The sequence below is a fragment of the Phoca vitulina genome, unplaced genomic scaffold (genome assembly GCF_004348235.1).
Source record: "Phoca vitulina isolate PV1807 unplaced genomic scaffold, GSC_HSeal_1.0 scaffold40, whole genome shotgun sequence".
In the NCBI taxonomy this organism is placed as follows: domain Eukaryota; kingdom Metazoa; phylum Chordata; class Mammalia; order Carnivora; family Phocidae; genus Phoca; species Phoca vitulina.
Window position 1 is genome coordinate 13,528,820 of NW_022589743.1, and position 19,744 is coordinate 13,548,563.

The 19,744-nt window shown below is 52.3% G+C and overlaps 1 protein-coding gene across 5 annotated transcripts in view; it reads right to left on the reverse strand.

The window, feature by feature from the left end:
• Positions 1 to 19,744, reverse strand: part of BCAS3 (BCAS3 microtubule associated cell migration factor) — a 618,903-nt gene that overhangs the window by 8,493 nt on the left and 590,666 nt on the right. For all 5 annotated transcript variants that reach the window (XM_032428491.1, XM_032428494.1, XM_032428495.1 and 2 more), the window contains one exon: positions 14,962 to 15,129. In XM_032428491.1, coding sequence (XP_032284382.1) covers positions 14,962 to 15,129 — 168 coding nt within the window. The remainder of the gene's footprint in view (positions 1 to 14,961; positions 15,130 to 19,744) is intronic.

Consider the following 19,744-nt stretch of genomic DNA (forward strand, 5'->3'; position numbering starts at 1 on the left):
CCCAGCTCTTGTCCCTGACCCCCGCAGGTACTGAGGCCCAGAATGTCACAGAACGAGGCCAGGACCACATGGTCTGCCCTGCCCTCCACCCCTCAGCTCCGGACAATGAGGGGAAATATCCAGTGCTCTTGGCTCAGGAGACCAGGAACTGCTTCCCTTGGCCACTGGGGCCATGCACGTGCCTAATAACCTTAGGGTTTAGGGGGAGACCCGAGGCCTAGAGAAGACTTTGGGTCTTCCCAAGCATCCACTGGAAAGTTGTGGTCAGTTGTGGAAAGTTGTAGAAAGGATGACGGTTGAGGAGACTAGGCAAGCAGACAGCCTCCATTCAGGAAAACTGGGGAGTAGGCACATCACCTCTCTTCCCCATCGCTCCTTCCCCCCAGTAGCCAAAGAGGAACCTTATTCATGACAGCAGGCCATTAATATCATGAGGTAGAGGCGCAGAGGTAGCTAGATCCCCAAATTCCTGGTGGGGCCAGTAGGGACAGGGGTGTGGCAGGAGATGAGCATGCTGGAATGTTGGGGAAGGGAGAGTAAACATAGAAAGAGAGGGGGAAGGAGGCCTAACGAATGAGGAGGACTCCGGAGGCCCCTGTTCAAAAGACCAGACTCTCACCGCATCCTACACCCCCTCTCCATTGGAGCTGGCTGTGTGTGTGTGTGTGTTGGGGGAGTGGGGAGCGCAGTATCCGAGTTCCAACAGAGCAAGCAGCTCATGGCTCAGCCCCAGGTTCCTTCACAGCCTTTGAACAGCTGATGAGCAATGGCAGTAGGTGGGGTATTAGTTGGAGGGTATGCTGGCCTGGTTGGGGGTGAGAGCCTTTCCCCAGGTCGCCCCATAGAACCACCATAATAAGGAACCAATCCCAGGTAGGGAAAGACTTGAACCAGAAATGCTGCCACACTCCACTCCCAGGAAATCCATGTTACCTAAGCCAAGTCTTGGCTTCAAAGCAGAAGAGAGCAGGATCCCCCACCCGGACCACCTCGACCAGTACCCCATGTGCAGTGACCCTCTCAGTACCACTCTATTGCTCTAACTTTATATATTGACCTGTCACAGCCTATTAGACATGGGGACAGCAAAGGCTGAGCGGACCAGGCTCCCGTTTCCCTGGTTTTGAGGTATTTGGCAAATCTGGCTGAAGCCACACTTCGGAAACAGCCCTGCACTGAAACTCCCTGCGGATGGCAGGAAGGAAGAGTCCTGTGGTAGGAGGCTGAGAGTTCTGTCACAGACAGACGTGCTGAATGACCCGCGCGAGTCACTTCACTTGTCCTCTGCTTCAGCATGTGTCAGGCAGGAGGGGAGGGGCGGCTCCGGCAACCTCACGGGGTGTGTGAGGCTCTAAAGAGAAAAGGATGTGATGGGGCTTTCAGAAGCAGAACACACACTGAACACATGGAGTGTCCCGGTTAGAAAATCAGTGTGGCCACCTCTGGTGTTCCAGCAGGCGGAGGCCCCCAGAGGAGAGCTCCTCATGCAGGAGGGCCTGGAAGGGTCTTTCTAGCTCTGGGTCACGGCACGACCCTGAGGGCCGAGTCTTGGCAGACGCCATCTGAGGTAGACACGGGCTGGGCGGTTCCGAGATGTGTCTTTGGTAGAGAATGCCCAGCCAGGTGCTGTGGCATGAGCTCTTTGTGTGTGTGTGTGTCTGTGTGTGGGAAGGATGTGGGTGCTAATGAAGGCCCTGCAAACATGCCCACTCAGCATGGCTACGAGGAGGACACGGTGCTTGGAAAGTCTCCTGTGGAAATGGTGCTTGGCAGCTAGCCTGGACCCGCCTATCTCCTCCAGCCCAGCCTTGAGGCTCGGGAGACCCCACCGAGCTCCCAGACGGGGTCTTCCAGAGCTGCCCTCCAGGCCTGAGAGACAGCACAGGGGTCCGCAGACCACAGGAGAGATGCAGCTCCTTGAACTTTGCTGGCCTGACGGGCCAGAGCCACATCTGGTTCTCATTCGAATGTCCAAACATAATTAAATTCTCTATGATGCAGCGGAAGAGTTTGGTAAGATGTGGCTTTTCCCCCCTTTCCATCAAGGTTAAGAAATCAGTCTCTCATTCCACTGGCCAGCCGACTCATTCTCCTCCCTGCCACTGGTCTGTCCCATTCTAGAAAGCAGAGGCCCGTGCTCTGATCTGATTTCTCGAGCTGACGGGGCCGGGGCCAGTGTGGGCTACATGGAGCCCCTCTCCCCCAGTCTCACTTACCCACCTGAGAGGATTAACAGCTGAGGCCAAAGCAGCAGGCTGGTGACTGAGCAAGTTAGTGCACTGTGGGTTGGGCGGGGGTGGGGAGCTGAGCCGTTGTACCCAGGCTGTTCCGTGACAAACCAGTGTCCTCGCACTGACTAGATGCAAAGATCCCCTCTCTGTAGGTCCTCACAATGGGAAGCCCTTGAGAGTCTCCAAAGTCTCTGGCCTGGCCCTCTGGTCCCTCTGTGGGAAATGGAGCTTTCCATGGTCAGGGAGGGGTGAGGCAGTCCCGTGTCCCCTCCCCCCCCGCCCCAACACCTCTCACCTTGCAGCCTAGGGACGGCTGCAAGGCGGCACCGTGCCCCCGGCCCGCCTCCACATACAAAGGAGGGAGGCAGGGGGAGTGTTGGAGGCATGGAGAAGGCCAAGAGCAGCAATGAGCCCTCTCAAAGAATCCCTGGGACCTCCATGTCTCACATGATTTCTAGTCATTTCTGGCCTGTCAAGGCTCTGAACAGGCTAATGGGCAGCAGGGTCCAAGGTGCAGTCCTCGGAGATGGAGGGCGGCCTCCTCAACAGAAAGGAGGCCCCCTAACTGGAGGCTTCGCTACCTCTCCTCAGCTGCCTGTCCAGGACTGCCCTGAATTCAAGCAAAATATCCTCTAGATGGGATGCTTTTTCTAGCGTCCCTTCCCGAGTATCTTCTGTTTATGGCTTTTTTTTTTTTTTCCTAAACTTAGGGATTTATGACTTTCATGGTAATGGGTTCCATTCTACTTCCTCTGTGCCTATTCTTCTAATCTTTGTGGTACAGGCTTTACAAGAGTTTCTTAATAAGTCAGGATATTTTTCCTTTTGAAACAAGCTGTCCTGCAAGTTAATGACTTACGGTAGGTGTGGATGCTACCCAGAGACAAACAGGGGCTGGGAAGGGGATAACCAGGGTACAGCAGGGGAGAATCTTCTAGATTAAATAGAGCTATGCAGAGGTCCCTTTAAGACCCTTGGCCAAGTCCTGTCTAGTGCCCTCCTGATGTTCGCAACATCCTTATCAGACGGCTAGGACCACTTGCAGGTACACATGATGTTTCCATGCCAAAGAATGCTCAGTGCTCACCCTGGGGACAGGTGCACACACAAGTTGGTGTGAACCAAACAATCCCAACATTGCTGACCTGGCTCTGAATAGGAATAATTCTGTGTATCTTTTTCAAACGGTAAACTTTCGTTTAGTAACGAATTTAATTAATTTCTTGGTGGCATTGGTGCCAAGGCCACGGGTCTGGTGCCCTCACATCCATGAAGAAGCCTTTAAGGAAGCTTAAGCCAGTTCTCAGCCCAGGTGCCCGAGGCCAAGCCTAGCCGAGAGAATGGCGCGGTGGGGCCGAGGTCCCCGCTGTCCCTGCTGGGGCCGCAGCCCGTGCTGGGAGCCCTCGCTCCCCCGCTGGGAGGGCAGCACAAGTCTCAATTAGCTGCTGTGGAGCCGCCTGTCCTGGGCAAAACGCTGAGCGGATGCCGCCTCTGCTTTGTGCTCTGTTCACAGACCGGCTGCTGGAGCCGGGGCTCTATTCATTATTCAATTCAGCTGGCTCAGACGAGCCTTTCCATTTGCTCCTCCAGGAGGAATAACAAATCTAGAAATGCAATTCCATTTTGGTGTATTAAGATATCGATTCGCCTGGCGAGGGGAAGTGCATTCGTTCTGTCAGCCCTCCCGTGGGCAGGAAGGGGTTAACCAAATGTTTATCACAAGGCTGGCTTCAGAGTTGAAAGTAATGTGATCAGTAATGAATTTTGTGTTACATTAGGTTGTATAAATGGACAGACAAGCGCAGACAACAAGTGGCCAGGAGTCGGGGCTAATCTAATGATGTAAAAATAGAGACAGCACCAATTATACTAGGGGCCAGCTCCAGGCTCCTGCAGGGACTGCAAATGAATAGGTACAAATCAAATTACTCACTAATAGACGCACTACAAGAGGGGCAGTCAATGGTAAATGCATTAGAGCCTAGTGACCTCTCTGCTCTGCACAGCAGAATCCGAAAATTTGACTTCCATCTTAAAAGTGGGGGGCAGGGAATGAGGTTCTCAAAGAAACTCTTGTTGGGTGAGGAACAGCAACTACGGCGCCCCCCAAACCAGTCCGTTGCCAGAAGGTACCTCCTGTCTGTGCTGACCTCTTGTCCTCAATTCAAGGCCTCCTGAGAGCTTGAGCACCGGGGAATGGGGGTGCGGTGTAAGGGAGCAACTTCTGGAGGGACAAACAGAGCAGTGGGACGAAGCCTTGCACGTAGGCAAAGACAGGAGGTTACATACCAACATACTTCACAGCCACGTGTCTCTCAGGGGTGGTGTGTTTTACAGCTACGTCAAGGGCTGTGTCTGTATTGAAAATAGAATATTTCTTTAAAGAGGATCACAACGTGGACCTTTCAGAGAGCAGCAAGTGCTGAAACCAAAGCGAGTAGGTATCAAAAATCCGGTTGGGCCACGGAGAGCCCTGCAAGGGGTTGTCGTGGTCTGTTCCACGGCGCAGCACATCCGGGCTTTCACGTAACGCTCACTAGCCTCAACTGCTGTCACCCTTCCCTCCGTTCCTCCTGGCCCGTGCCGCCTACATCCGTGGATCATGGAGACACGCTCAAAGGCAGGAACCGTTTGCTCACATTCAGCTCTCTGTGGCTTGGGGAGGAACACAGTGTGAAACCAAAACATCTCCAAGCCTTCCGAGGACCCAGCCAGGCCCAGATGGAAACAGGACCCTGCTGGGCTTAGTCCACACTCCCCCCCACCCAGTGCTGTAAGCCCAGCACTACAGCACCCATCGAAGTCGAGACGGCATGCTGGTTCTGGCCAACCGGGGCCCAGAGATGAGAGGAACATGCCAGCAGAACGAGCACAGGGAGGGCACAGAGTGGAAAAAGTCACCTGACACAAATGAAGCAACTGGATGTTGATCTTCCCCAAACTGAATTAAGCACACGGAGGGGTGGGATAGCAAGCTATCAAGCTACACTAAATAATATGTGGGGGGAGTTGGGGGAGGTCTGTGAAGCCTGGTGCTGGGGGATTCTGCCAGCAAATTAAAAAATTTATGCTTATGCAGTGGGCCTGCAGGTGCCCGGGGGCAGGGGTGGGTTCCAAGAGAAGTGGGCAGGAAGAAATCACCCAACGTCAGCGGTGAGGTGGCTGATTCTGATAGAGGCACTTGGCACTGCGCCCTCTGCTATGTTCAGTCACGTTGGCATGGCTTGGCGGGGCCCTGGACTCCTGAAGGGTCAGGGGGTCATTTCCAACTCCACTTCCTGTGTGTATGTGTGTCTCTCCTCTGTTACCAGCCATCAAGCCTAGGGGTGGTCCGTACGCTGCAGACCATCTCCCGAGGAGGCAGGAGGCAGAGACAAGCGCAGAGGGGAAGATGGGTATTTAGCCATCCATGACTGTGTTTAACTTTGTTCAGATCTCACACCTCACAGAAAGGTCAATGGTTAAAGGTGAATTCTTTGGCAGAGGAGGAAGAGCAGAGAGAAATACTCCCTCTTGTTAACCATTTACCTATGTTAATGTCTCCAGAGGAGGGCCCTTGTCTGGGGGTCCAACTGCCCTTCCCCACCCTCTTGTCCAAGCCTCTTCATCTTCCACAGGAACTCCTGCCTCCATGTTGGGCCAGTACCCGGAAAGGGGATTCTGAAGGTTCCCCAATGAAGTCACACTGGCACTTCCTCCTTGTTGACAGGAATTGGAGTGCTCTGGTTAAAGAATTCAGAGTAGACTGGGCAACTGAAAACTGTGCAGAGGAACTGCTCAGCCCTAAGCTCCCATTATAGCTCTGCCTCTGCCTGGGACTTCTAGCAGTCTTGGGAGACAGAGAGGGAGCGGGGGGAGAGAGAGAGAGAGGAGGGAGAGGGGGAGACGGGGAGAGAGGGGAGAGGGAGAAGGGGAAGAGTGGGGACGAGAGAGACAGAGGCAGAGAGAGAGGGAGACAGGGGGAGACAGAGAGAGGGAGACGGTGGGGGGGGGAAGGGAGAGGGAGAGAGGGAAAGAGGGAGAGAGGGAGAAAGAGGGAAAGCGGGGGGCGGGGGTGAGAGAAACGGTCTACCGAGAATCAGATTTGACAACTGGCCAGACACTAACAAGTGTGTCCTAAACATGGTAATTTTTCCCATTGCTCTGGCTGGCTCTCATTTACCTCTCAGGAGCCACAAAAACCCATGCAGTCATTCAACAAACATTAGCTGGGGCTCCGCTTGGCTCTTGTTCCCAGTGCTGGATGCTGGGCAACGAGAAGGCTGGTGGTTGGAGGTAACAAAGGGGAATCACACTCTGTCCAAGGCACCAGAATCAGGTTAAGACATGCAGTATGGGCAGTGTGGCTGAGGGAGGGGCTGAAGGGATCCCCCAGGGCTGAGCCCCCCCACCCCCCCAGTGGCACGTAGAACAGAATCAGACACTGCTTGGTAAGGGAAAAGGCAACAGACACTACTTGTCCGGGGCCAAGTGTCCAGTGAGCAGGTGGTTCAGAAGTTCAGAGGAGAGAGAAAGGGCATTTGGCTGCATGGTCAGGGAGGGCTTCACAGAGGGGGTGTGATCGGAGCTCGGTCTAAAAAAGTGACTGGGCAGAGAGGGAGGGCGGAGGGGACTCTAACAGAGCCAGGTGAGCAGGGCATGTGCTGCGGATGATGGGATGGTTTTGACAGGGGAGCGTGTTTGTGTGAAGGTGGTGGTGGTGGTGAAGATGAATAAGAATAAGGGGTTATTGTGGACAAGCGAGTGGGAGAGCAGGTTGGAAAGGAGGGTGAGGAGGACCCGGAAGAGCCTTGAAATCTCACTGCAGGAGCCGAGGTGGAAATGTGTGGGCCCTGAGCACGTTGTGAGTAGGGCAATAGGACGACAGAACAGGCCCTGAACGTGAGAGCCCCCTTCCTCTTCTGGGGATCCCCTCTCATTCTGAATAGCGGGTGGGAGTCATTGAAATACCCTCTGATCAGGTGAGACTGTTGGGATCTTGAGAAACTCCTCCTAGAGATATCTCTCTCTCTCCCTCTCTCTCTCTCTCATCCTGCTGTCAGCATTCTTGGGCTGTGTGAGCCGAGTCTCATTATTTAATGCTCCTGGGCTTCATTTCACTTCTTGTGAGGTTGCAGCTCAGGCTTCTTAACCTCAGCGCCCACTTTTTGGATTATGTGAATACATGGCAGACAGTGTAAACTCCTTTAGAGATACTGTGCCTCTTAGACCTGTTTTTTCTACATTTCCTGAGTCAAGTTTATAAGAAGTTACTTTCCTTCTGTTTTGTGTGGATCCCAATTCCACAAATCTTTCTCATGGACAACTTTTATCATTTATATACACATGCACAACCTTATTTTCATTTTTCTAGCAATAACTAAAATAACTAGTATTGTAGGCCCTTGCACAGTATTGCTTATCCATGGAGAATATAAGCTTTGTGAGCACTCTGTTGGCTGATGGGTCACTAAAGGGGCCCCATTATCTTGACCTGGTGTAGAAATAAACATCTGCAGCTGGGAGCAGGGTTGGTTGGGCACCACTAGGTGTGTGTTAAATCCCAGACGGAGGGTCACAGCTAGGACCCACAGGTGTGGGAGATCTAACCCAAGGAGCCTGAAGACCCACAGGCATGGGAGTGGGCACATCTGGCCAGGACTGGAAACCACCACCCGGGTTCAGAGCGCCCCCCCCCCCCCGCCCGGAGCAATATCCTCTGTCCAGTAAACCCCTGCAAGGAGGTTTGGTCCGAACACCAAGGACAACATCAGTAGGGTTGCCCCTGAAGATGCTATTGCTATTGTCCGTGGGACAGACCCTTAAGGAAAGAACTATTCTGATACCAGAATGAAGAAAACTCAGCTAATTCCACTGTTTTATAGAGGCTGGGGTTCCAGCACCTCCTCAATATCTCATTTTGATCCTGTATTTTTTAGTTATGATCTGACTTCAAATCTTCCATCTTTCCTCCACTGTGAGTCGGAGAGAGGAGCATCTCCCTGGCAGTGTTGTGATGATTAAAGGACATTTCTGTGGCTCGCCTAGAGTCTAAAACATAGAGCCACTTGGGAGACGTGGCCATTATCGTGGAGAGGAGTCAGTGAGAAGACAGATGCAGAGCTCCGTACAGTGGCACAGCGTCCAGCCCCTAATACACACGGGGAGCAGACGTTTCCACTTTGCCTGGTTTCTCCCGCCTGTGGCATTGGAGAAGAAACTGAACCAAGGTGGGGGAGGAACCTGCCCAGGCTTCCCCCATTCCTTGATGAGGACTTCCAAATGCCACTGAGAAGAAAAAAAACCAACATTCTTCCCAGTGTCAGTAGCTGGGTGCCTGGGATGGAAAGGACTCTCGGATTCGGCCTTTCCTACCAGTGGAAACCAGCGAGGAACAGGCCATCTGACACCGAACCGAGACACAGATGGCCACCCCCGGGTCGCGGGCAGCAGCGGCTTCCCCGTCACCCTCAGCGGCAGTGCTGTGGCTGCCCACGGCGCTGGGCTCTACGTCTGGGGGCTCCTACGTCTCTGGGGACCCTCAGCAACCATGGCAGCTGGGACTGGGCAAGCTGCAGTTTTGTCTTCACATCCTGAAAAGACGCATCCGGATTTCTGGTCCAGCCCTGCTATGGGTGGGCCCGCGTGGGCAGCCGGAGAGAGGAGCCAGAGAGGCACACACCCGCAGTTCGGCCCTCTTGCCTCCTCCGGAGCTTTCACCTCTTTGAGGGTAGGAGCCATGCCTTACTTCTTCCCTACAGTGCCCAGCCCAGGGGGGAGAAACCCGCAGGTGTCCACAGAGAGCCTGCCTGCCCACTGCGACCATGGAAGAAGGCGCAGGCCCGTTGAGGAGGTCACTGAGGGAAGACATGAAAAGCATTTTGTAGACATACTGTAGAAGGAGCAAAATTCCAGGGCCCGATTCAGTAAAGCAAAGGGAAGGACTTAGGCGACAGGCTAAGTTACTTGGATGAAAGCGCTTGCCAGAGAGTAGAGGTGTCTAAAAGATAAGAGAATTAATTCACTGCCCCATGCCCACAATTGTCACCTGAGCGTGTGGCAACTTGAGATGGGACAGGGCTAGTATGGCCCCTACTGGAAATGCAGCTTTAGCACGAAAATGTTCCCAGCCCTCAGCAGTGGGGTGAGCGGGAGTTCCAAGGCCCATTGGAAGAGCTAATCCGAGAGGGAGGATACAGGGACCAATGCACTGGGTTATTTGCTTTGGGGTACACATCTGGTCAACTCCAATAACAATAGCTAACACTTATTATTAACATTGATTTCTACAGTCCTGAAATGAAAGATGGTATTAGCATGAGGCCGCACACACACACACACACACACACAAAATGCTCTTCGTTCCTCTCCTGCAGAACATAGGTATTTATTAATCAACTTATTGAAACCTTCCTGTGACCATTTAAAAACTGTGTGCAATGTTCAAAATGTGCTTTTCACGTTAAGAAGGAGAAAAGACACAAGCCCTTTCAAGAAGTGAAAGTAGTTTCTGACAAATCTTTGGAAGAGCATTAGTTGAATATAATCCTAATAATTAATATACATACAGGAAAACCGAGGGGATTTGGCCGAATAAATTAGAGCACTGTTTTCCAAACTGACGTATTGTGAAATCAATTTAGTGGGTCATGACTATGCTCTTAAAAAAATGTAAGAAAACAGAAAGTACTAGAATGCACTGCTTATAATACTGTTTGTGAAAGTTTTGTATGTTTGGGTAAGGAAGTAAATGTATGTCTGACAGAAGGCAAGAGGCAAAGATTGAGCCCATAGTGTGATCCCCTAGAGTAACTGTTTCTGGACAAAACAGTCCGTTGAAGAGATTGTAGACAGAAAAAGATGAAGCCTCTTTCCTACCTTTAGTGCTGTGATTATAAAGGAGAAACGGTGTTCCTGGGCTGCAGGAAGCCACAGTCAGGGGGAAGAGACAGTCCCTCTTGACCTTGAGAGCTGACTTAGTGAGCTCTTAAGAGTCAACAGCAGCAAAAGGAGGCTGCCTGCCACAGAGACGTGTCAAGCTGATCGGGGCTTGGGAATGAGTCCCGGGGCTTTTGCCGTTGGACGTGGGAGAGAGCAAAGAAGAAAGAACAAGCTTTAGGTAAAGATGGAAAGAGTTAAAGTCTAAAGAGAAAATGCACTTAATATGTATCCAGGTGTTTATGAAGATTTGTTGGTATTAGGTTATATCTACCTAGACACAAAACAACTGGAGTAAGTACATGTTTTGCTTATTTAAAAAATTCTATTTTTCTAGAAAAGGCAATATTGAAAGGAATGTCTGCTAAGCAGGAATTAATCAGGTTGTTTTGAGGGGGGCGATAGACAGAGGAGGGGCTGTGGGAGACAGCATTCCGGGCAGGAGCAGTAGGTGCAGGGGGGCCTGGCGGGCAGAGAGAGCACTCGTGCTTAGGGACCCTCCGGGGAGTTCAGCTTGGCTGGAGCTCGCAGAGAGCAACAGGAGAGGAGTCTGGAGACAGGGCAGTGGCTGGTCACGAAGGGCTTCGTACACAGTGAGATGGGGTGGACCGGGAGAAGGCCGGGCTTGTGGGAGAGGAGTGCAGCTTTTGGACATGTGGAAATGTCAGTAGGTGCCTGGATAAATGGTTCTGGAGTTCAGGAGAGAAAGCCAGCTTGGAGATTATTTGGAGATAGTCAGTTTAGAGGTAGTAATTGAGGCCCCAGAAGCAGAGGAGAGTGCCCTGTGCTGACTGAGGGTGAGGGAAGAGGGCCAAGATAGGGCTTTGAGAAATACACTTAAGGCCAACCGGGAAGGAAAACCCAGAAAAGGGAGGGAGGAGAAGTAGCCAGAGGCAGAAACAAACCAGGAGAGCGAGGTGGAAGGGGGCTTCGGGAGAGCACCTCAAGATCGCAGGGCGTGGCTCACGGCGCTAAAGCCCCCGGCCCAGTGGTGACTCTGGGGGGCAGCAGCTGTTGTGGGTGCAGGCTCTGGAGGCCAGGACTGCTCCTCCTCAGGAGGAGAGGGGGAGCTTGTTGTGGGGACCGGTGGGATCTGGGCGCATGGAGTCAAGAGATTTCTTGAACAATGACCACCATTTTCTCTCTGAGGGTGAGAGACAAGATGGTGGGGTAAGAGACCTGAGGAGAATGGGGGAGTCTGAAATACTACCCGTGCAGAAGGCAAGAGACTGATTTCAAAACGATGGACTGAGCACATGTGCCATATTTAAAAAAAAAAAAAAAAAACAAAGCAAAAATGGAGGGAAAATATTAAAAAAGAAAACAAACTCATAGGGGACCAGAGATCCGTGGAGTCTTTAAGAGAAGGAAACCAGACCAGAAGCCATAGCAGGAGGCAGAGGCTGCAGCAGAACTGCTCACATCTAGGCTGAATGCAGAATTCATTCACTCAGCAAATAGTGACCACGGGCCTACTATGCGCCAGACACTGTTCTAGGTGCTGGTTGCTAGTTTCTGCTGCAAAAGACGAGCACAAACCGAGAACAGGAGGAGGGGCTACTGGAAAAAATAGAGAAGGCTTCCCCTGGCTCACTGGAGAGTAGATGCCAGAAATCTCTAGAGGCACCAATCTGAACAGCTTGTGATTCTCCCTCAGCAAACCTAAGTGTAAGAGCAGAACTGGACTGACCTTGATTTGGAGTTCTGCTGAATGGGGACAATGGAAGGCTAACAGGGCCAAGGGGCGTGATGATATTGCAAGACAGCAACTCAGCCAGTTATTTCAGAGCAGATTTGCAAATTACACGTGCGATCTAATTAGACTGACCGGTCAGCAGCCCCCACAGAGGACAGAAGTAACACCTGCCTCCTAGGTGAATCGTGTTTTAAGACGGACCTTGTCAAATGTGCATAGAGATCTTATTAGGATGCGGGTGCAGACGCAGCGGGGCTGGGTGGGGCCCGAGACTATGCATTTCTAACCAGCTCCCAGGTAGAGATGGTGCTGTGGGTTCGCAGACCACTCTTTGAATAGCAAGGTTTTAAAAGGTTTTGCTTTACTTTGGGGGGACGGCTAACTTGCCCATGTATAGCTTACTGGTGAGGAGCTGGAGCCAGCTGATGGCGACATTTTCAGGAATTCAGCTAGCCAACTGACACCGTGTTGATGGCTTGAAATTGGCCGTAACGCGAGTTTTTATACTACAGAAATGTCCAAATGCTACCAAGCAGGGCCTTCCTGCTTCCCTCTGGAGAGCTGGTTGGTAAACAATTCCCAGACGTCACTGCAAAGCCCGTACAATAGTGGGGCATGCTCTAGAGTGGGCTTCGGTGTTGGGGGTCACGAGAGCATGCTCCATTCAGACCTCGATACAGAGGCCATCGGTCGTGGTTGCGGGACTACACAGGGTGCCTCATGGAAGGCACTACAGGACTGACTCTCTCGGCTGCCTCGGAGTACCTGACACGGCAAAGACGTAATGTCACCTTATCTGTAGGTCCTGTGAGCCACCGAGAGGAGCAGGGTGGTGGGGAGACAAGAGAGGGACGGGCTGCTAAGGCAAAGGGTGGCTTGCTGGAAATTCGCATCCAAGTCACACCGCCTGTCCCAGGCCATTTCTGGGTGTGCTGGGCTGCCCCTCCGAGGCCCTGGGCCACACCAAGAAGCCTGGCACTTCATCTGGAGTTGCACAATGGGACAAGTGATTCTCAGCAATGGCAGAGGGGAAATGAGTTAATTTCCATAATACCTGCTTTACTTATTGACCTTTAAAATAGAGGCAGATTTTTAAAAATTGATACATTTAATATAGTCAGAAAACCCCAAATGAATCCCTTTTGGTGACAGTTTGGGGAGGAAAATGAAATCCCTCTGCTCAAGAAGGGCATCTCTTATTTTCTGACCTGTGGGTCATGCAGTTTTAATTTCCTCTCTCATCTCTTCTTCTTCTTTTTTTAATTTCACAAACCTGCTTAAGGCCACAAAGACACTCCGGAATCCCCCAGCTGTCTGGCCGATGAACTGCTGCCAGGTTTGTTCAGGCTACTGTTTGTGCCAGGCTGAAGTTCTCCAGCTCTGGCCCAGCGTACCTTTAAATCTGTTTGCTGGCTGACACTGAGGGGCTCCAAGGGCTGTCTGAGGGGAGCTGCCCCAGAGCTGCACGAGCCCCAGCAAGGGCGGCTCCTGGGGAGTGAGTCTGGTGACACCAGGCCCTGGTGTATGTGGCAGGGGCTGGCAGGGGCCCCAGGGGTGCAGGGGGAAGGTGGTGCTGGGGGGAGTTGCAGAAAGGGAAAAGCTTCCCCCCTTCCGCCAGCTTCCAAGGAAAGTGGGGTCAGAGCCCGCCTCATCTGCAGAACAGTGGCACGGTGGGCTACCATCCACGAGTTGGAGGGCTGGATGACGGGGACAGTGGTGGTGTGCACACGTCTGCGCACGTGTGTGCACGCGGGAAGGGGGCATGGCCGGTCGCCGCTTCCAAGGTCCACATCTCCTCTCTCTCCAGGGAAGGAGGGGGTGGGGAAGGGGGCTGGCCCTCAGAGAGGGCGGTCCCCTGTGGCCTGGTGAGGCGCTTCTCTATCCCCAGGCCCACTCCTTCTCTCCCCTTCTTGAGTCCATTCTGTCCATTTGCCCGGTACCGCGCAAGCACCGTGGGCGGGCCCAGAGCTAGCGCTGCGCAGGAACACGAGGACTGAATGGGAGGGGAAGAAGAGAGGGAAGGGCTTAAGTGCCAACTAGCTAAGGGACGGGGAGGGTCCACACGGAAGTGAGACGGACGTGTGATGACGTCAGGCAGTTCAAGTCCTGCCCCAAATGCTTGCCTCTCTAAATCTTGCTGGTCCTGATTTCCTGCCCCAGGTTGTCAGTTTCTCCTCGCTGGGATCCTCTTTCCGGGTAGGCCGGTGCAGCGGGGGCGGTAACGTTCACAGTAAAGAACCGGCGCCGGTCTATAGAGGCCTCGGGCAAGCAAGAGTGGGAAGGCCCACGGCCAGGATCTGCTCGACCCAGCAGGAAGTTCCTGTCGACCTCAGAAGTGGGGAAGAGGCCTGCTGGGTGGTCTTTCTCGGGCCTAAAAGCTGGGCTAGAGCATGCACAGAGGCGGAGAAGGAGGAGGTGCTTCGGGAAAGAGGAGACAGAGGCTGTACTTTAACTGTGTGGAGATGGAGGAATCGTGGTCTTTCCTAACTGCATGCTGCGTGTGTGCGTGGACACATGCGTGTGTGTGCGTGCACATGTACGCTGCTTGCTGGGGCAGGGCTCACCCATCTTCTAAGGACGTCTTCTGACTGCTCTAGGATTCGAGAAGCTGCCCCGGGCTCCGGCGGCTGGGCCCTCTCACAGGCGAGAGTGCAAGGGCAAAGGCAGCAGGAGAAAAAGCAGCCTGGGGGCTCAAACCAGCCCTGCCTGCTTCGCGCTTGCTCCCTCCAGGCCGGCAGGCCCCACTGATGCTTGCTAGTCCACAGAGCCTCAGGCGTGACAGGAGGTCTGCTGCCTCCACACTCCGAGCCTTAGGGCTGCCAAGGTGGTCCCTTCCCTTGGAGAAGGTGTCCTTCCGGCAGCCGCATATACGACACAGTTGCGCTTATCACCGCATTTTTACATGTTATTCCACGTAGGGGGGGTCACCGGGGCCCGGTGCACTCCTTCACACAGGGCTCTCCCGATACCAGAGACTTCCAAACTGAGGGCAGTCAGAGTGCGGACCAAAGAAACACACGGTTAGAACAAACGGACACCCTCTCCCGCCAGAGCAGGCCTACGCCCACACGGGCCCGTCCTGACCGCGTCAGGCTGGACGTGTGAGGCCACCTTTACCTGTTCCGGATCCCACCACGTCCCGGCTCGGCGACTCGGCCATGGCATCGGCGAGCCGCTCCCGCAGGCCTTCCTCTGTGTGCTCCATGGAGGACATGTGCCGCAGCCCAAAGCCCTCGGGCCAGCTCCCACACACCTCCAGCAGGGTCACGCTCCGGTCAAAGGTACCTGCAGCACACAGGGGACATCCGACCTTGAGTCCGTGCTTTGAGAGAGCGGCCCGTTCTTCTGTGTACCCACCACCAGCTCTCCCCACCCCACCCGCACCCCGCGGGGTCCCCTCCAGCGCTTCTCCAGGCTGGACGCGGGACACACCACCACGACACCCGGGTGGAAGGCAGAATGAAGCAGCTCGTGCCACGGGATCAGACAGGGTAGGCTTCCAGAAAAAAGACCTCAGAAGTAGGTCAAGGGCAGAGCACCTCCTTGCGAGGTTCAACCCAAACACCTCTACTTTTCTTTCTTTGAGGCAATAGGGCTTCCCTAACAGCTCATTTAAAAAAGGGGCTATAGGGCTTTTAAAGCTTCAGAGAAGTTTTCCATGCCACTCCATCCTCTGTAGCAAACCTCCTCGTGTTACATCTGAGGCTCAGGGAAGTTACGACCCAAGATCCAGCAGCGGGTTTGTGACAGACCTGGTTCAGGAACTCCTATCACCTGATGCCTCAATCTGGAGCTCGTTCTACTCTGCCGCACGCAGTCCCCTAGCTGCCCAAGGACAGATGGACAACGGGGGCACCATTTGGGGGATGCCAGCAACGGCACTGGGTGATAGAATCTTCAGCAAAAATTGTTCCTTAACCCGAAGCTGCTCTCCAATTCCAAGACGTACATGGCGCTCTGCTCAGTGCCAAGATGAAATTTTACATGCAAGATCACTTCAAAGTCTAAATTTAAATTATTCTCCTCTATTATACAGCAAGTCTTCTGTGAAAGCTTATTTCGTCTACTCTCTCTTGGAAGGAGATTATCGTCATGCTCTGTTGCTTTAAGCACATACCATTTTCCCAGTGATTAGGTAACTGAATCCACTGCATTTATTGGGCTAGGTTCCTGCCAGCACCAGGAAGATGGGGAAAAAATGCAAATGCCAATGTTTCCTAAAGTTAAAAGTACGCACAACACACACTTATTATCAGGCCTTGCTTCTCCTCTTTGATCAGCCGTCAGAAACTATCTTCCCTAGGCGGTCAGGACTGGGCAGCGTCAGCACACACTCTCTGCCAATGACAGGTGGTAATAGAGAGGGTGCGAGCCCCAGCCCCGGCAGGCGGCCCTGCCTCTGATAATGGCCAAAGCATCGAGGTGATAACCGTTAGTAAACACTCCGACAGCCGGTGACTCCATACAACAGCAAAGAGGGCCAGATAATCCTGAGCTCTTCGGACCAGACAAAGGCCCTTGGCCAGCCCGCTGGGATTTATATGTGTGGCAAGGGTCACCACTGGCTCCTGAATGTCATCAGCCAAGTTTGGCTTTGATTTATCTCTTGTCTAATTGTGGGGTAGATTCCTGGTGCTGGGAGGATGCGTAACATCTATAAATGTATCTCCCCAAGAGAGGGAGGCCCACCTTGGGACTGGGTTGCCGGGCATCGGCTTGTCAGGTGGGAGCCAGGAATGGGGAGCTGCCTGATACCACCTTCTCTCTTCATCAAGTAGGGTCAGGATGGATCTGGGGAGCCAGGCGCTGGTGGTGGGGGTGGGGCGCTCTGAGCGTCAGCCCCCCAAGCGCCTGAACTGTGCAGCCACGCCTTGGGAGTGCCAAGCCCAGAGCCAACCCGAGACCAGCATCAGCAACAACTCAAAGGTGCCCAGGCCCTAAGGACACACAGGGACTAATGACACAAGCTAAGCTTTTGATTCCACTACCCACTCACTAAGTGATGTTAGGCAAGTCCCTCTATCTCCTTTTTCCATCTCTGAAGTAGAACTAATAACCCTGCCTCGAAGGAATGAAAGATGAAGCCAGGTTCCTGCCCGGAGCCTGTGTTCTCCTTCGGTGCTGCCCCACTCTTAACCGACAAGGTCAAGAGCTGTAGCATCATGGTGACTCTGAAGAGTCTGCCTGGGACATGTACGCCTGGTGATTGCCAGATGAGGGAATTAGTAATGAAACATGGACACTCCTCCCCCTTGTACCCTCAGGGCTGCCGTGGCAGCTTTCTTATGGACAGACATGTCTCAGAGTCTGCCTCAAGAGCGGGGACGCCCTTACCTTCTGTCACTTCACAAGAGCAGTGTGCCTGCCCCTAAAAGGTGCTCAGTCAGAGTTAGTACACGCCACTCTTAGAGGTCAGGGCAGCTAAGCAGATAGCGGGGCCAAGAGGAAGAAGAAAACAAAATAAGCCAGAAGATGTTATGACAAGAAGGGTTCAGGTAAGAGGGTGGGCCTGGCCTACGACAGACAGCAAAGGCCAGCGGAGCATGTGGTATTTTAGGGACAAAACAACAAAAAAAGAAATCATGAGCTGGTGGAGAATGGAAATAGAGCTGGACTGAAATGTAGGCTCTCAATACATATTAACTGCGTGGGTCTGGGCAAGTTCTTTACCTTTCTGAGCCTCTGATTCCGCATCCATAAAAACGGAAAACCAATACAACCCTATAGGGTTGTTGTGATAATTGCATTAGATAAATACACAATCAATCCCCTGGCACATAATGGGTGTGCTCTTGTATATGTTAATAATAGCAAATACATACAACTTTATACCATTGGAAGCATGATCATAAATGTTCACGATCACAACAATCCTGAGAGGTAGAGTAAGTACTACCTCCAATTATTATGGGAGAGGAGCTGGAAGCTCAGAGAGAGTAAACGGCATGCTCGAAGTCTCTAAGTGACAGGCCCCTAATTCTTAGCTTGGAGTTCGTTCTATCGGTTTACACTTTGCTTCTCCTAGCTGCATCTGCAGTGGAGAATTGTTATTTTTTTTTTTAATTTAAATTTAATTCATTAACATACTGTGTATTATGAGTTTCAGAGGTAGAGGTCAGTGATTCATCAGTCTTATATGATACCCAGTGCTCATTACATCACGTGCCCTCCTTAATGCCCATCACCCAGTTACCCCATCCCCCCACCTCCCTCCCCTCCAGCAACCCTCAGTTTGTTTCCTAGAGTTACGTGTCTCTTACGGTTTGTCTCCTTCTCTGATTTCATCCTACTTTATTTTTCCATCCCTTCCAGTGGAGAACTGTTATAGGGAGAAATCACCTTTATCTTTCCTAACTTGTTCTGCGGACTCTTGTCACCTTCAACCGATACCTTTAAAAAGTCTTTCCCACTCCCCACCAGCCCAGCTTCCTTGGAGTATCACCGTAATGCTGATGAGTCTCCTCTGTCTGTTGGATGGCACACGGGAGGGAAAAAACACTGATGGAAGATCTAATCTGTTCTCTCTTCACATGGGCATTGCTAGGAGGGTGCAGGTAGGAGGCTGGGGATACAAACAGTGTCCGGCAGGGGAGCACTGGATCGTCTCTACTGTCCTGAGAAGTCACAGGGAGGACCTATTGTGCTGGAAGGATCCCCTCAGAGGCTCTGCAGTGCCCCCTTCCTTGTCCTTGCCTTCCACCCCTGCCGGTGCAGATGAGGACAGCAAAGGAGCTCATGGACTGTCCCGGGCCTGGAGTGAGAGAGCTGCAGGTGTGTGCGTGTCAGCAAGGGCTGGGGTTAAGAGGCCAAGCCCTTGGACAGTGAGGTCACCTCTGCGCTCTTAGGCGACTGTACATCGTGCCAGCATTGTCTGCACGGCTATCGTTCATCGGGTCGGCCCAGAGACACTCCACCAGATGAGCTGGCCCTCTGAGTCCCATTACGGGAGAAAGGGTCAGTTTCAAGGGGAGAAGACACTTAGCGCAGGCTGTTTGCAAAGCACAAAATATACGTACTTAGCAACAAAGATCTTTTGCTGAAGTAATACTCTGCGGGTTGCAAAGCCCCCTCATGTTTATTATTTCAATTAATGCACACGTTCCTCAAATATTGATTAGCGTCCACTATGATATGAGTCAAGCATGGCACTGAGGTATGGGGGGAATACAGAGTGAGCCAAAAAAAAGAAAAGTTCATGGTCCTTCACAACACTCTGGGAAGCAGCAATGGTCACCATTTTACAGATCTGTATTTTACTGAGGCTGAGGGAGAGAGGTGAGGTAACTTAAGGGCACGGGTTTAGGTGTGACAGCCTTGCTTTGAGGCCTCTTGGGAGCCCCTTCCTTTAGGCTGCTTCCCACCCTATTCTCTGCACAGCATTTTCTAAGATTTGGTTCAAGTCTCACCTGCTCGGTGAAACCCTGAGTGACCACGCAGGTTATAATGAGAGCTGTTCCAGAAAGTCTGTTTGCACGGCAGGTTCTTTACCTTTCAGGTGAAGCTGATTAAAGTTCTGAACTTGCCCGAAAAATGTATGTCTGCATACATAAAATTATGTAAGCAATTTCATAGAACGTTGTAAAGCAATTGTGGTTTTGTATGGTTCTCTGAAGTCCATCTTCAGATCCCAGGTTAATGAGATCAGTTCCATGGGGTCATTCCCATCCTGCCTTGTGTTATTCTCATGATCTGCTCTCCAACCTAGTGTAGAAGCTCCTCGAGGGCATGGATTCCTCCATAATCCATCAGTCTGTAATAAGTACAGGACTTTGTGCATCATGCTTACCCAAAATATGTTTGCTTATCAACTGATTAGGACCATCTAAGAAATCAGACAGTCGCTTTGGAGTCAATACCCTTTAGGTAGGATCCCGGCGCCTAAACATCTAGGGCCAGGATT